Consider the following 17,054-nt stretch of genomic DNA (forward strand, 5'->3'; position numbering starts at 1 on the left):
ATATAAATTTATAAAATTTAAAATAAAAGGGCTATATAATATATATTTTAAAAATTATAATTTAAACTATATCGAATGTAAAATTATGTCTAAAATTTTAATGCAAAATCTCCTCAAATTAACTGATCATTAATTGTTACCTATCATTATTTCCTTCATTTAAATTATTTTCTTTTCTGGAAAGTTTTTATATTTATTATTTTTAAATACGCAGAGCGAGAGAGAGAAACGGAACATGAAAGCCGCTGAAATTATCAAAATTCTGTAGTTATTACCAGATTCTTCAGTCAACCCGGTGGCGCCACCGCCGCTGCAAGCTAACTTGCTCCACCGTGTGTAATCATTTTGCAGGATTTCAGTTTGAGTATCCTCTTCTTTTTGTTGATTCAGTTCTCAAGTTTCTAACTTGCTCCACCGTGTGTAATCAATTTTCAGGGTTTCAGTTTGTGTATCCTCTTCTTTTTGTTGATTCAGTTCTCAAGTTTCTGTACCCCTTCTGTCTTTGAATTGTCGTGTTGGTACTAGTACAATCTCTTGATGGGATCGAAGCCGTGGCTTTATCCGGCTCCAACCTATCGAAGCTTAGAGACCTATTGGGACATTGATGACGACGCTCCGGGGCCGCGTTGTGGACACACGCTCACTGCTGTGGCCGCCACTAAGACCCGCGGCCCCAGGCTCATTCTTTTCGGAGGGGCTACCGCTATCGAGGGTGGGGATGGAGGAGCTCCTGGAATCAGTTATTATATTTGTTTCCCTTTTGGTATTCCTTTAATCTGCTCTGTCATGAATTGTTTTGTAATGGCGGTGCTTGGTTTTTGATCCTCTAGGGTTGGATGGAGTGACGAATTCTGTTCATTCATATGATGTTCTCACTAGGAAGTGGACCAGGTTAATTCTTGCTTTGCTTCAGTTGCTTGAATTATCTTTTTGTTTCTATTGTTGTTTGACTTTGATCGCATTTAATGTTACTTGGATTCTTATTGATTTACCTAGCTAAATGATTTAAATTAGACTCAGGCCGGCCGGGGAGCCTCCAGCGCCAAGAGCTGCACATGCTGCGGCAGCTGTTGGCACGATGGTTGTTTTTCAGGTGATCAAATGAAAATTCTGCCACGTTTATCTTGTCAAGGGACAAGTTTTGTTGAAATAAACTTCTTGTGGATGTTTATACTGTCTGCTAGGGTGGCATAGGTCCCGCAGGGCATTCAACCGATGATATATATGTGCTCGACTTGACTAATGACAAGTTTAAGTGGCATCGGTGAGTTTACAGAGATTTCTGTTGTATTTCGCCTGCTGTTTTTGTTACCTTATTGTTGATTTCATCAATAATCGACTGGTTGTTTTTCTTTTTGGAGCTTAGAGTTGTAGTCCAAGGAGAGGGTCCGGGGCCTAGATATGGCCATGTCATGGATTTGGTTGCACAAAGATATCTTGTTTCCGTTAGTGGCAATGATGGTGAGCACATAATTTCTATTTTCTTCAAATCTCATTAGATGATATTTGTGAGAAATGATGTGTTTGCTGTAATGTCTATTACACATTGGAGATATTATGGCATATTGTTTGAAACAATTACTTCAGCATTGGTGTAAATTAAGTGTCGCTGTTTTTTAAATGAGGGTTTGATTATCAATGCAGGTTCCAATCAATTGTTTGGGGTTTGAAGATGGTTATGTCAATTTATAATGTTCACCCTTAAATCCTGGAAACTTTACGAATTTTAGTGGCAAAAGTCAGTTACCTTTTTCGTTTTAATAATGATAATAATAAATAATTAACAGTTCTGTTTTCAATTACTTCTAAGCCCATTAAATTTGTCGAGTTCAATTGCAATGATCATGTATGGTCTCATTACCCTTTGGAATCACCTATTTTATCCATCATATGAATTCGATGTTTTTAAAAGTTACTGCTGATACAGATGTCAAAGCATAAATCAATCATTAGAATAAGTCATATTCTTTCCTAACTCTATAGCAGAGAGCCCCCTCTCAGTTTGCTGCTCTTGTGCTGCCAATCAATGCCCATAGAATTACACATTTGATGGCATGCCTTAAGATCCCCTGTAAGATTCTCTGTAGTTAGATCAGGAACATGTTTGTAGCATTAGGATGTTCCGATGTTGCGATGACTATAATACGGATGTTCCGATGTTGCAATGACTATAATACTAGTTCATATATTACAGTGGTAGCCAGTTTAGAGTGTGACATCTCCTTCACACTCTTTTTTCTGACCTAACTTTCGCAATTTTTGTTCTGGTTTGAATTTTTTTCCTTATAATAGTTTTACGCTGTTTGTTCTTGGTACTTAGCACCTTCTAATCGAACAAGTTCACTCATGTTTGGCAGTTTTTGGCTTGTGCCTATTAGTTGACACTACGTATAACAAAGTTCTTATTTTCTACAGGTAAACGAGTGCTATCAGATGCATGGGTTTTGGACACTGCACAGAAGCCATATTCATGGAAGAGGCTTAACCCGGAAGGTGATAGACCATCTGCTAGAATGTGAGTTGCGTTAGCTTTCTGAGTCATGTGATGTACAGTCGAGTTTGTATATTTCTAGTCACTATCATGTTTTTCTATTACAAATTCTGAGTCATATGATGTACCGTTGATTTTGTATATTTCTAGTAACTAGCATGTTTTTCAATTTCAAAATGCAGTTTTTTCTTGATCACTGTTTTATGTTAATTTGATGAGTAAGATGATTGCCTGAGGAGTTGTGCCCTGTATCTTTTCAAAGCTTTGGCTTTTTGATTCCCGAAAGAGCTTTTGTGACAATAGACATGTAGCTCTCCGTGTTCCTGGACTGATAATTCTAGTTAAAATTAATTTGCAAGTGCACTAGGTCAAGGTATAATAAATATTTTTGAGGCTGAGGAAGGTTCTCACAGAGATCAATATTTAAATACTATGACCATGATATATATATTTAATTAAACTGGATTGAACAAAATAAAATAAAATGATGCAAAAATTTAAAATCGAGAGCGGGGAAATTTCTTTAGAGGGAAAATTTGAATTCATAAAAATGACTAAAGCTCATTACTGAACTGATTTATATTCCACGTGTCAATTTAAATTCAATAAATTAATTACCCAATTCACGACAAGATTCCGTAGTTAATTTATTAATCGATTCCTAGAAAAATAAACCTAATTAAATTTAAAAGTTAAATTATTTCTAATTGAATTTAATTAGATCTAACCGTATTAGTCTCTACGGATTTTCAGTTTTTCAACCTGAAATAAAACGTAGAAATCAAATTATATTTCTAGTCGATTTTTTGTACATTGGTTGATATTATGAAGCTAAAATCAGTCGATCGATTTCCAGTTTTAGTCTTTTAGATTAAACAACACGTTATACAATGTAATTGGCCAAATTAAATGCATACATGTTAATTAAACATCAACAATAAATTGAAATAAAAAATAAGACTGAATTAAAATCAAATCGTCAAAACATAACTTGTCACAGCCTATGAGTCACTAAAAATTTACTCCATAAAAGTCCAACAAAAGATAGAACTAATGTTTGCAACCCAGTAAAGTAAACTTAATTAATAAAAAGGAAAGAAATGTCAGCGAATTAGGAATGTGTTCTTGCACTCCTTGAAGTCTCCTCTCCGAAGCTTCAAAACCCTAGCCATCATGTGGTAAATGATGCAAAAGTTCCAAAATAAATCGAATACTTATATTTATATTTTTCTAATAAAAGAGTCCTTGTAAGCATATGATTCTAAGCCAAAAATCCCAAAATATCACGTCCAAAGGAAAATTTCTTTATTTCCCTAAAATTCTGCATGGTTTTAAAGATTTTTACCGCGTGATGCATGGACCCTGACCACCCAGGTCTGTGCCAAGTTCCACGTCTTAATTATTTCCATTTTTGTCTAAGCCCAACATTTGGGTAGGAAGGTGGCACGGGGTCTAGAAAGATTTCATGATTTTTCACCTTGAGGTAGGAGTTCCGGATGGATGCCTGGCATCCGTACCCTTCTTCAGTTGGTCATGGTTAGGTCCAGACCTTCTGCCTTAAATTTTTTCCTGCATCTTGTCTTTGATCCTCCCTTACTTCTTGCACTCATCAAATCCCCCAAAACTTGAATTTTTGCTAGTCCCGAGCAAAAATAACAATAAAAATAAGCTTCACGAAAGAAATAACGCTAACAACTAAAGTCATGGATATGCAAAAGTGATATTGGCCTCTGACTCATCTATTTTCATGTAATTCACGATTACTCAAAAGTCACGTGCGTGTGTGCTATGTCAATGCTCATTTACACTCAAAAGATTTTCAGTTCAGTTTAACCCACACTTCATTGACATACAGATTTACTTACACAGATCACAAAGGACTTTATTGGTGATTATTTGGTTCATAAGATATTCAACACAAGTGTACCAAAGATGAAGTCACACAATGAGATGCTTGCATGCAAATGATTAAAGTCTATACTCGTTAACCATGTTTGTCAGGTATCCATAAGCTTGACTTGAACAAATTTTCTCCACTAGTATATTGGATAAATGTGACAAGGTTAATAGGTCTTGTAAGCTTGTAACGTTAGGCTATGGCTCTTGGCTACAATAGAAGGTATGAAAATCAAAATTTGAGAGAAATAATCGAATTTTCATAATCTTCTCTTTCATTATTCACCATCACTTTATTGTTTTCTTCCCAATCATATCTTCTATTTCCCATATTTTTTTCTTTTCACCATTTTTGATTTCTTCTTTTGATTGTTTTTCTTATTCTTGTCTCTTTTTGAACTCTTTTTTGCACATTCAGTTTTTCTTTTTCTTTTCAAGGAGTATTTGAATCATTACAACACCAATGAACTTATTTATCTCAAAATTTAGGTAGGACACTAAGTATAAGTTTCATTAGGTAGTTGTTGTGGGATGTAGAATAGATACAAGTGGGGGCTAATTGTATGTCATCGACACACACCACTTGATTTTTTAGCAGGCTCAAAATGAGACACTAGGGGGATATTTCATGTTGATTTGGTAGGCTCAAAGTCTCAACGGTTCCAAAAATTGCCTAAATCATTCCTATGTCACATATTATTCGTATTTCGCCTCGAAAAGTGTTCAAGCAAGTTTTAGATTTCCGTCAATCCATTAGTCAACTCGTATAAACCAATCACATGCATTTTTCAATAAAACGGATATATGATATAGGTGCACAAAGAAAAATCAAGCATCTCAATCTACTCAAGGCTCAATGGGCTAACAAACGATAATAACAATGAAAACAGGTCCCAAGACATTGAGAAAGATTGCCTAGGTCATTTCTGTGTTTGCAAATGCGTCAGTTAATGTCATGTGACTGTGAGAAATACTAAAATTCAGATCTCTATTGTCTATTTAGCATCACAAGTATGTAAATTGTCTCTAAGCATTGATAGTATCAATAAACATGACCGTGCAAAGATATTTGTGACTCCCAAGTTATCATGAATACATGTATGCATTAAAACCACGATTTCATTTTCATCATTGGCCACACAATGACGTATCCATGACTTTTCCTAACAATTCTAGCATGCAATAAAAAAATAAAGCTACTGTGCAGAAAATAAATAACAACGAATTTAACTAACAGTGAATTAAAAACTCAAACAATGAATTAAAAACTCAAACAATCAATATGCAAAATCCCCCCAAACTTACAGTATGCATTGTCCTCAATGTATAAACAGGAAAGAACGGAACAATCATACCTCCCACGACGAGCGTCAGTGCTCGTTGTCACCATCATCATCATCCTCATCCATGTGCTGGGGTGGGGCCCGTGGATTAAAGGAGGGGGAGGCGGCCGCTGTGTTTGATATCTGAGAAGGGTTCGCGTTCCTCTTTTTTTTTTTATTTATAAACCTACCTGCAAAAATCAAACACTTTAAATCAATACTTGAATAAAGGACATTAAAATTAACAAATAAGGGATTAAAATAAAATAAAAATAAAAACGAATGCTAAAAATAATTATGGGTTGCTTCCAACACAACGCTTGGTTTATAGTCATCAGCCTGACTTTCTCTAATCCTTTTCCTGGTGGGTCGTATGATTTCTTGGCTGCCTTTATTGCCACCATTTGACCTTCTACTTCCATGATCAACTTTCCTCGTTTCACGTCAATGATGGCTCCAACAGTAGCCAATAATGGTCCTCCTAGAATAACGTGAACGTTCTGACTGTTCTCCATGTCAAGTACCACGAACTCTGCTAGAACCTTCAGTTTATCGATCCGAAGTTCAACATCTTCTACAATACCCAACGTTGTCCTGATCGATTTATCTGCCATCTGTAAGCTTATTCCTGTAGGCTTCATCCTTCTCAATCCAAGTTTCTTGTAGAGAGAACTTGGCATTATATTCATGTTCGCTCCTGAGTCATAGATAGTTTTTTCCACTAAATGATCCCCTATTTCACATGGTACAATAAATTCACCGGGATCTCTCGGCTTATGAGGAAGATTTGTTCGTGTTCCTTCGGTAAATTCACTTTCCACCTGATCTGCAAACTCAATGTTAGTGTGTAGGTTCTTGAGATCTTCAAGACCCTATTTCTTTTGGAATTCGGCATTTAATTGTAAAAATCTCTGGGGGTAGGGAATTAAAGAAATATTAATGCATTGATATGAGTCATACCTCTCACTTTTTCTTACCTCGGACTCTTTTGCTTGGTGTTGATGTATCTTCCTGGATGGGTGTGTGATCAACCTTTTTCTCTTCTATGTCTACCCTATCAATCTCCTCATGCTGAATAAAAACAGCATTCACTTCCCTCAGATTTGGATTTGCAGTCTTTGGTACTGCACCTGATGGTTGAGACGCGAGTTGCTTTGTTATCTGCCCCACTTGCGACTCAAGGATTTTCAAAGAAGCACCAATATTCGCCATGTGTGTCTTTAGGTTGTCAAGCCTAGACTCAATCCTAGCCATCCTCTTGCCAGATTCAGAAACGAATGTCCCAACTAAATCTTCAAATGATGGCTTCCCTTCCCCATTTGATGTATTGAATCCCGGTGGAGGATTCAACACATTCTTATTATTTGCGTATGAAAAATTTTCATAGTTTCTCAAACCAAGATGATAAGTGTCAGGGGGAGGGTTATCTCGATATCCTCCATAGCCTCCAAAGGTCTTGTTATTGATGTATTGCACTTCTTCAGGAATTTGCGATTCTTCAACTACAACCGATGGTCCCTCAGTGTTTAATGTACTCACTTTATTCATGGTTGCTATCTGTGTAGTCAATGCTGATACTTGCACAGTGAGTGATGTGATACGATCCACAGCATAAACTCCAGCTGTCCTCTGTACTCCTGACCTCTCAGACAGCCATTGGTAGCTATTAATAGTCATCTGCTCAAGCAAGTCATAGGCTTGAGCAGGAGATTTGGCAAAGATTGTGCCACCTGCTGCTGCATCCGCTGTTGTCCGTGTCTGACCATTTAACCCGTTATAGAAAAGCTCAATTTGTACCCAGTCTTCAAAACCATGATTTGGGCATCTCCGCAACAACTTCTTATACCTTTCCCATGCCTCATAAAGCTACTCAAAGTCAGTCTGCCTGAAAGTACTAATCTCAATCTTCAATTGTACAGACTTTGGACGAGGAAAATATTTAGACAGAAACTTTGTTGCCAATTCTTGCTACGTTGTGATGCTCCCCAACGGCAATGATTGGAGCCATCCTCTTGCTTGGTCCCTGAGAGAAAACGAAAACAAACGCAGTCTAATAATATCATCGGGAACATTATTAATTTTTACCGTATCCGTGATCTCCAGGAAAGTCCTCAAATGAACGTGAGGATCAGCAGTGGCAGTTACCGCAAATTGGTTCGGTTGAACCATATTTATTAGTGCAGGCTTCAACTCGAAATTGTTGGCATTTATGGTCCCCCGAGCAATGCCAGAATAATATGTGTTGATCACTGGTCTGAAGTGATCTCTGTCTGATAGGTATAGCGTCTGGCATGTTATATCTCGCGTCCTCTCTGTTTTCAGTCATTGCTTTAATTTCCTCTCTTCTTGCTTTCCTTAATCTCCTGGCAGTTCTTTCGATTTCTGGATCAAAAATCAGCAAGTCGGGATTTTGATATTTTCGCATGCACTGCAAAACAGAAAAGAATATAAATTAACAAAATAAATAAAAAAAATAAAGTCTAAATTAAAGTCAAAACTATTTAGTAACGATATTAATATGCAATTAAATAATTTACTCCCCGGCAACGGCGCCAAAAAATTGTTGCGTATTTTCACTGCCGCAAGTGTACGATGTCAAGTTTAGTACTGGTATGAGTACAGATATTGATCCCACGATGAGTAATTATTTAAAACTGTATATTAAGTATCATAATTGACATAGTTCAACTTTATTTAGAAAATTCAAATAGATAGTTGATAATCAATTCAAAACAAATAACGAATCCTATTAATTTTTAGCACGCAGTTGAAATTCAATGAGTAGATCAATCTAGAGATATGATTCCGTCTGGTCTCCCCTATGCTAAATTAAAATTGACTAACATGTTATTAAATTGCATCATGTTTACTAACCAAGAACTCGCAATTTTCCTATTCCCTTTTTCAAGTGATAAATAGAACTGTATTACCTATTACCGATTTTAATAGGTCTATTCAAAATCACATAACACGTAATAATGCAGACAAGGTTCTCTTTATGGATTCGTCAGAGTTATACGTCTTTTGCACGTTATAAACATCTGAAGATGTGATTTCCCATGTCCTAATTTCAATCCCCTCTCTCGAGTGTGAGATCTTAATTATTTGATCGATCGAATTATGGTCAGTAATCCAAAAGCATTAAGAACAAGAAATCACAAATAAACACGATGAATTAATTCAATGAAAATTCTAGGTTCAACCAAGACTACGTCAATCTCTAGAAAATAAGATTAGTTCATACTCGAATCTAAATCAATACAAAACCTGTTTGTAATCATAAAAAACGTAAAAGTAAAGAACCGAATTAGAAATGTGTTGAAGAGAGATGAAAGTGCGTCTCCGTGTCCGGATTAAGCGTCTTCTGTCTCCGTATTCCGTGCGCTCTAGCTTTTTGCTCTCCTTTTCTCTCGTATGTCGGCCGTCCCTGTTCTCTTTTTTCCCCTCCTTATAAAGCCCACGTTGAAACCTAAGAAGTTTGGAAATCGCGTCGCACGCATATGCGCGCCCTAAACTCGCGCATATGCGCGGGTCCTTCTGTACATGAGCTTCTTCTCTCGCGCATATGCGCGTTCAAGCTTCGCGCATATGCGCGAGACTCTATCTGTTTTGTGCGTCTGGAGTTCCTTATGCGCGCCCTGAGTGGCGCATATGCGACATGCCCTCTGTTGTTTTTTGTCCTCGGTGTATCTCTTGCGTATATGCGCGCCTCTGAGCGGCGCATATGTGCATGTCTCGCTGCTGCAAAGTTGGGCCATGCTCACAATTTTCCTTTAAACGTCATTTTCGCTCCTTCTCACGCTCATGCAGTAGCTTACCTAGATTCATGCAAGCACATAAAAAATAACGAAAGACGCATAATTCCGCCCAAGAAAACTAACAATCTATATGAATTATAAGGATAATTTAAGTACACAAAATGCACTTATCACTTCTCCAGTTATTTCCTATGTGACATCGCTTAGTTTGACGACCTCATCCTCATATCTAAGTTTTTTTCCTAAATGTGGCCAAACCTAGAAACAACATAAAATTTCATGAATAAGCACAAAATGCGGGATATAAATGACAAATAAATACAAATATTATAAAATAAATCCCTAAAATATCTATATAAACTCGTGTTTATCCTTCCTCCCTTTGGTGTTTCTTCTCTTTGATTATTAAAACTATGAATTTGTGCAGTAATGTAATTCTGTAATTCCTTGCATGTTTTCCTCTCTCCTCAGTGGAGGTATTTTCTGTTTGTTTTTCCTTTTTTGCCTGAAGGAAATTAATATTTTTCACTTGTTACTTCCTTGCTTGTGGGATATGTACATTTAGACGAGTCTGTTGTCCTCATCATATCTTTTACATACATCCTTGGATGCTTGTGCATTTGTTATTAGTTGTTAGAAAAGATGGGAGGAAATTACAATCTTCATTACTTCGTTGATACGCTTATTCAGTACAATACAATTGATATTACCTATTAAGGAAATAAATACTTAATTGACGGAAAATAAAATAAGTGATACTGTTTTTTGATACCACAACAATCCTTTCATTTGTGACCAACATGATACTTGATAAGGATTGTAATCCATTGATTATGAGTTGGTTGATATATCCTACACTTGCCCTCAAGTCAGAGCATAGAATAAGAGTCAAGTTTGGACGAATATCATGAGATTTGAATCGTACTTTTGGATATTCTGTTCAAACTTTAAACTTCATTTCACTGACTTCTTGTGATTTGTCATTAAATTTCAACATAAACATTTACCCTTAACAAATTCATCCCCAAATAACATTTTTTCCCCAACTACAGTTACTGGCATTACATGTTACTTGCTCGACTCTCCACCAATGGTAGTCACTCTTCCTCAACATAAATCGACGCTTTATACTGCTAATCTTGTATGTTATCATGAATTTAAGGGGCAAAAAATGTGATGCAATATAAGTTCAATGATTTTTCATTCACATTATATCTAAAAGATACCATACTAGTTAATGAATAAAAACTTAAATGAAGAAAAATAAAATAAGCAATCCCTGATTTTAGGAAACAAGATCCGTGATTTCTGATACCTTAATCTTTTGGTTGTGTCAAACTTAATACTTGATTGCTAGAATCATAATTCCTTGAATCTTGATTGTGGGGTTGATTGATATTTCCGATACAAGTATCATGAACTTATAACTGATTTCATGTTTCTTTCAACTACTTTAAGAATCTTTGGCCTTGTTGTTCTCATGGTGAAGTCAATGGCTTGGGAATCATGTCTTCTTCATATGCATTTAAATTTTTCATCTTTTATATTTATATAATAGAATTACATGGTTGTTTTCTGTAGGTATGCAACTGCCAGTGCTCGATCTGATGGAATGTTTCTACTTTGTGGGGGAAGGGATTCTTCGGGCACGGTATGATAAATGTTTCTCAATGATATGTGAAGTGTTTGTTTTGAATTCCCATCTGGTGACCAAGTCTTTAACTATTTATTAGATCTTCAAACAAGGAAAGAAACTAGCATCACTGACTTGCAATTTAAAAAAATGCTGCTTGATGGTGAATGTACTCATTTTTTTGTCTCAGCAAACTTCTTTCGTTGTGACAATATGGAATTTCTTTCCATATGCTGTGTGAAATTGTCAAATAAGTGCAAGTAGTTAATTTGTGAAGTTCTCGCCCTGTCAGACATCCATACATCCATTTGGCTAATCCTCTGTCATTCTATGCTGTGTTAGTTCTCTGATTGTACCTACTAATTATTTATCTAGTGAGAAACTATAACTTTTTATGGTAATTGAGGCCTATTTCATTGGATACTTTTGACTGAGGCTGTCAGTTGAATGTACATCTGTACAGCCACTTGCTGATGCTTATGGACTACTCATGCATCGAAATGGTCAGTGGGAATGGACTCTTGCCCCAGGAGTGTCACCTACGCCAAGGTATCAACATGCTGCGGTAAGTAATAAATTAGAAGATATATTGCTTTCTCACTTCAGCAACCCACGTTTCTTGTTGTTCACAGTTCATCCTTATCATTTGTTCGGGTTCATCTTAACTCTGGTGTGATCTACTTCTATGTTGAATTGGTCAGTCATTTGATTTAAGTGAAAATGGAGTTTACTGACCTGGTTATTATTTTCTTTGCTAGTGCATAAAAGAAGTGTTCAGGGTATACAAATTTTAATCTCCATGAACTTTGTTCTATCAAATCTGCGATTAGTTATGTTTGGGTTTAAATTTCAACATTTTCAGACTAATATTTCACTTAAGAGTCAACTGCCAGACACGGGCTTGGTTGGGCCTTAATGAATAAAAAGCTTAATGAATGTTTCGCTTTTTAATAATGTAAGTGCTTTTGGTTGCTTTATCCATCGAAGAGGATATAAAGGCTCTACAATACTGCAGGATAAATTCAGAGTTTAGATCACAATCGGTTGTTCGTGTTGATGCACTCACTTTACTTTTTGCTGCTTACTCTTCATTGATTATGAACTTTCCCTTATCAGGTTTTTGTTGGTGCAAGATTGCATGTTACTGGGGGTGTTGTTAGGGGTGGTCGAGCAGTTGAAGGTGATGCAGCGATTGCAGGTAACTTTTGGTGGCGAGTATTTTTCATTTATTAGTTGTAAAAGTTTGAGCTCAGTCAGATGAAGATTATCCTCACCTTTGTATGCTCTTTTTCTCTGAAGTACTGGACACTGCAGCCGGAGTTTGGCTTGACAGGAACGGGGTAGTGACTTCACGAGGCAACAAATACACTGAGCTTGATCCCTCTTTGGAGGCTATGCGTCGATGTCGCCACGCTGCTGCTTCTGTTGGTGTACGGATATATATTTATGGTGGTTTAAAAGGAGGTAACATTCTCATTTAGCAGCACAATCTCTCTTTTTCATGCATTAAGATTCATCACAGCCCTCCATTTGCGTTAAAATGCAGTGTGTTGATGATATCAATTATTTTTCATATATTTTGGAAGTGGATTAATATCCTTTACGGGTTTATGTGATTCTGATGACATGTGGTGCTTCCATGGATCACTTTAATTTCATATTGGCTCATAAACCTAAAAGTTTTCAGCAAAATTCTAAGAAAATGATTCGTTCCTTTTGCTTTCATCCTCACAAATGATCAGGCAATTGCTCCTGATCAAAAGGATTTCTCTTTTTAGTAGGAAAACCAGCCATGGCCACTTACGAGACATCTGTTTATGTAGAATTTGGTTATCATTCCAACCATAGAATGCTTGAAGTGATAAAAACCTATTTGCATCTTCTGTGAAACAAAACCATGCAACAATTTCTTAAAATTAATGTTTTCATTTTGTTGACATGGTTGTAAATGATTTTCGACGACCGAATCTGAGATGATAATTGGCCTCAGTTTATATTAAGGATTGCTTTCACGCTTACACCTTTGGTCTGGACCGATGAAGATAAGAAACAAATCTTGATTTTAATATAAGCCTCGATGATTTCAATTTTGCATGTATTACTTCCTTCCATTTGTATTTATCTACGATTACATGGGTTTTAATTTTGTGTTGCAGGTGTTCTTTTAGATGATTTTGTGGTTGCAGAAAATTCTCATTTTCAATCAGAGATCCAATACCCAGTGTCACCATCAGAGAGAGTATCAAACCATCTGAATGTAGCTCTATTTCCCCCTAAACTAGCTTCGGATGGAACACCTGAGACACCTTCATTTGGTGGTTGGAGGTTGATTCCAATTCCTTTTGTCTTCATATGGTTTATATGAAGTTTATTGCTAAATATTGATATTTGCATATAGTGAGGATAAAAATTCTTTGGAGAAACTGGCAGAAGCATCAACTGCTGAGGCTGAGGTTGCTAATGCCATCTGGCAAGCAGCACAGGCAGCATCAAGCAATCCTGAAGAAACATCCTTATCAGATGATAATTCACAAGCTACAGAACTGACTTCTGATGGCAGTGATACCGAGGCTGATGTTCGCCTTCACCCTAGAGCGGTTTGGTCCTTTCTCGTTGTTTATAGAAAATGATGCACACATTTCAAAGCCGTCTGAGTTGATTATTTTCAATGCTACAGGTTGTAGTTGCAAAAGAAACCGTAGGGAACTTGGGGGGTATGATTAGGCAGTTGTCTTTGGATCAATTTGAAAATGAAAGTAGACGAATGATTCCTTCTTTTAATGACCTGTCCCACCCTACCAAAAAGTTTATTAGACAGAAATCTCCTGAAGGCTTGCATAAAAAGGCAAGTGTTCCAGATTTTTTTTGTCTTAATTATCTAGCTTCTTGAAACTTAAAGTTGTACCGAAGACTAGAATTCTGCTTCGTTCTCCCATGGACTTGTGATAGTGATGTGTATGTGGCAGGTAATATCGACTTTGCTTAGGCCTCGAAACTGGAAACCTCCTGCAAACAGAAAGTTCTTTCTGGACTCATATGAAGTTGGCGAGCTTTGTTATGCTTCCGAGCAGCTATTCATGAATGAGCCAACAGTTCTTCAACTTAAAGCTCCTGTTAAATTATTTGGGGATCTTCATGGCCAGTTTGGTGATCTGATGAGACTGTTTGATGAGTACGGTTTTCCTTCCACTGCAGGAGATATCACGTAAGCTTCTTGTGATGCTCAAGGTTTGATTCAACATGTAGCATATGATAAGCATTTCAGCTTTGTGAAAAGATTCAACTTCTGGTCATGTGATTTTGTTTGCTAGAATATCTTTTAGTCATTCTCAAGGATGAATACTGAGATACAACAAGTCTGCCGATCTCCACCTCAGAGTTAAGATTAGTGCTTTATGGAGAGTTTTCTGCTTTTTAAAAACATAGATTGGGGTCATTTGAGATGGATTAACGTCTTGTAAAAATGTATTCTGCATCAAATTTGTTTAAGCCTAGTCAGTACCAAATTTCTGCACCGACATCTTTCCCTTATGATGTGATGTACATTCTTTTGTATAAATGCCCTCGAGCTGGAAATGTATCAAATTTTCTTACCGGGCTTCCGGGACCTTTTTTTTTAATTTACTACTGATGATGATGATCCTGATGTCTGTCATCAGTTCTTTGATATCAGGATCCACCAACAAAATATTGTTCTTTGACCACTTATGATCTCTATTCTTTATTAATGCGAGAAAACATTGTTGTGAATTCCTAGGTTTTTGTCCCTGGTGGGATTTCATTTCAATTAACTACTAACATGCTTTTCCTGGTTTGCTTTGTCAGTGACTAATCATTGAATTTTCTTGTGTGGTCATTTAACCATAATTTCCTGTTTCAGATATATTGACTATTTGTTTCTGGGAGACTATGTTGATCGTGGACAACACAGCTTGGAAACCATTGTATTGCTCCTTGCTCTTAAGGCAAGTTCTGACTTTGAGTAGCTCAATTATTCTTCGATATATTGCATGTTCACCCCTATGTCATTTTATTGAATCTTAGATTGAGTACCCGGAGAACGTTCACCTTATTCGTGGCAACCATGAAGCTGCTGACATCAATGCACTCTTTGGTTTTCGAATTGAATGTATTGAAAGAATGGTATGCCCAAGTGCAGAACAAATTTTAGTTGTAGATTTTTCAATGTTTAACTAAGGGTCATTGATACTCGTGCAGGGAGAAAGTGATGGGATCTGGGCTTGGACTCGTTTCAATCAGTTGTTTAATTATCTTCCTCTTGCTGCACTAATAGAGAAAAAGATTATCTGTATGCATGGTGGCATAGGGAGGTCAATCAATTTTGTCGAACAAATAGAGAAACTAGAGAGGCCCATAACGATGGATGCAGGGTCAATAGTGCTAATGGATTTGTTATGGTATGTGTATCTTCATTTGATGTGATTGACGATATCCCTTGCCTTCTAATATTATTCCTGTTTTTTTCAGGTCTGATCCCACCGAAAATGATAGCATAGAGGGCTTGAGACCAAATGCAAGAGGACCTGGCCTTGTAACATTTGGGGTATACAGTAGTGAACGATTTCATGAATGCTAATGGCTCAATCCAGTTTGCGAGCTTTTTTGTTTTCTACTGTAAATTAACTACTGATTATCAAACTTTTTCCTGTTAATATGAAATGATGATTTCACACTTGAAATGAGTGCAGCCTACCTCTTCTGATGTTTTTGTTCCCCGTTTATGATTTTCATGGACACGAGGATAAGTCTTTTTGTGTTCAGTTTCTTAGTGTATGAAGTAAAATACTGCACTCTTACTTGCGGCTGCTCTGTTTGATCAATTATGATGTGTTGCAGCCCGACAGAGTCACAGATTTCTGTAAGAAGAACAAATTGCGACTTATCATTAGAGCTCATGAATGCGTAATGGATGGATTTGAAAGATTTGCCCAAGGGCAGTTGATCACTCTTTTTTCCGCAACCAACTATTGTGGTACAGCATCAAAGCACTCCCTTTCCACCTACTTTTCAAGCAAAATACAGCCTTACTTGACTAAATTCGTTCAGGAACGGCAAACAATGCTGGTGCAATATTGGTGGTTGGCAGAGGATTGGTCATTGTTCCGAAATTGATCCATCCCTTGCCACCTCCTATTCAGTCTCCGGAGGCATCTCCAGAACGCGGGACGGAGGAGACATGGATGCAGGTATTTCCATTTTAGTTTTTCTTGGTTCTCCTTAAAACTTCCCGCCTTCTGTTTGTTCTTAATGCTGTTCCTATAACCATAAAATAATTGTGATTTTTCTACCGGTTTCTTTAGGAGCTCAATATTCAAAGGCCGCCTACTCCCACGAGAGGTCGCCCACAGCCTGACCATGACCGGAGTTCACTTGCTTATATATGATTTTACTCTATTGATCTTTGTATATGCCAATGTTGTCCTGGAACAAGCCCTTTTTCCGGTAGGATTTTATTTGGTCAGAAGCTGCAGATCACATGGTCACGACAACACACCATCTGCAGTTACCATCTCTGTTGTATTTTACATGTGCAAGATGTGAAAGGTTGTTCAATGTGTACTCAGATTGAAGGCCGTAAGCAAACATGCAGCTCAGACTACAGTGTTGTCATTCGCCGTTTGATCGAGTTACTTTCTTGAATTCATACAGAGTAAGCCAGAAAATTAATGTGGGAGGTAAATGGACAAGATGCCTATAGAAAGATCCTTTATTTGTGTTGTAAGTAAAAGAGAATCACGGTATAATTTATGGCTAAAAATTAGAATTGATCGATATATAGAAGAAACAGGTATGAAGTTGATTAAAACAGTAAGATGTGTGTATTAAAGGAATCATGATTGAACTGCACTTCATTTTTATTTTATTTTGAGGCCTCAAACTGCTTGATGAAACTGCACTTCATTTTTATTTTATTTTTGAGGATTGAAACTGCA

General features: G+C 36.9%; 1 protein-coding gene across 1 annotated transcript; it reads left to right on the forward strand.

The window, feature by feature from the left end:
• Positions 1-212: 212 nt before the first annotated feature.
• LOC142528633 (serine/threonine-protein phosphatase BSL1-like) lies at positions 213-16,984 on the forward strand. Its single transcript, XM_075633711.1, has 21 exons — positions 213-739; positions 831-891; positions 1,015-1,093; positions 1,185-1,264; positions 1,367-1,461; positions 2,416-2,515; positions 11,049-11,118; positions 11,564-11,665; positions 12,217-12,298; positions 12,400-12,564; positions 13,257-13,425; positions 13,499-13,697; positions 13,778-13,945; positions 14,067-14,305; positions 14,981-15,065; positions 15,145-15,243; positions 15,319-15,518; positions 15,589-15,664; positions 15,958-16,093; positions 16,168-16,307; positions 16,422-16,984. The coding sequence occupies exons 1-21, from the start codon at positions 538-540 to the stop codon at positions 16,503-16,505; spliced, it is 2,631 nt and encodes an 876-aa protein (XP_075489826.1). The 5' UTR covers positions 213-537; the 3' UTR covers positions 16,506-16,984.
• Positions 16,985-17,054: the final 70 nt, after the last annotated feature.

Source organism: Primulina tabacum, chromosome 16 (assembly GCF_025594145.1).
Source record: "Primulina tabacum isolate GXHZ01 chromosome 16, ASM2559414v2, whole genome shotgun sequence".
NCBI classification, from domain to species: Eukaryota; Viridiplantae; Streptophyta; class Magnoliopsida; order Lamiales; family Gesneriaceae; genus Primulina; species Primulina tabacum.

Bases quoted from the DNA above. Each gene is read 5' to 3' on its own strand.
- LOC142528633 (XM_075633711.1), top strand. From the start codon at position 538: ATGGGATCGAAGCCGTGGCTTTATCCGGCTCCAACCTATCGAAGCTTA. The intron at 740-830 runs GTTATTATATTT...TTGATCCTCTAG, and splicing joins TGGAGGAGCTCCTGGAATCA to GGTTGGATGGAGTGACGAAT. The intron at 1,265-1,366 runs GTGAGTTTACAG...TTTGGAGCTTAG, and splicing joins GACAAGTTTAAGTGGCATCG to AGTTGTAGTCCAAGGAGAGG.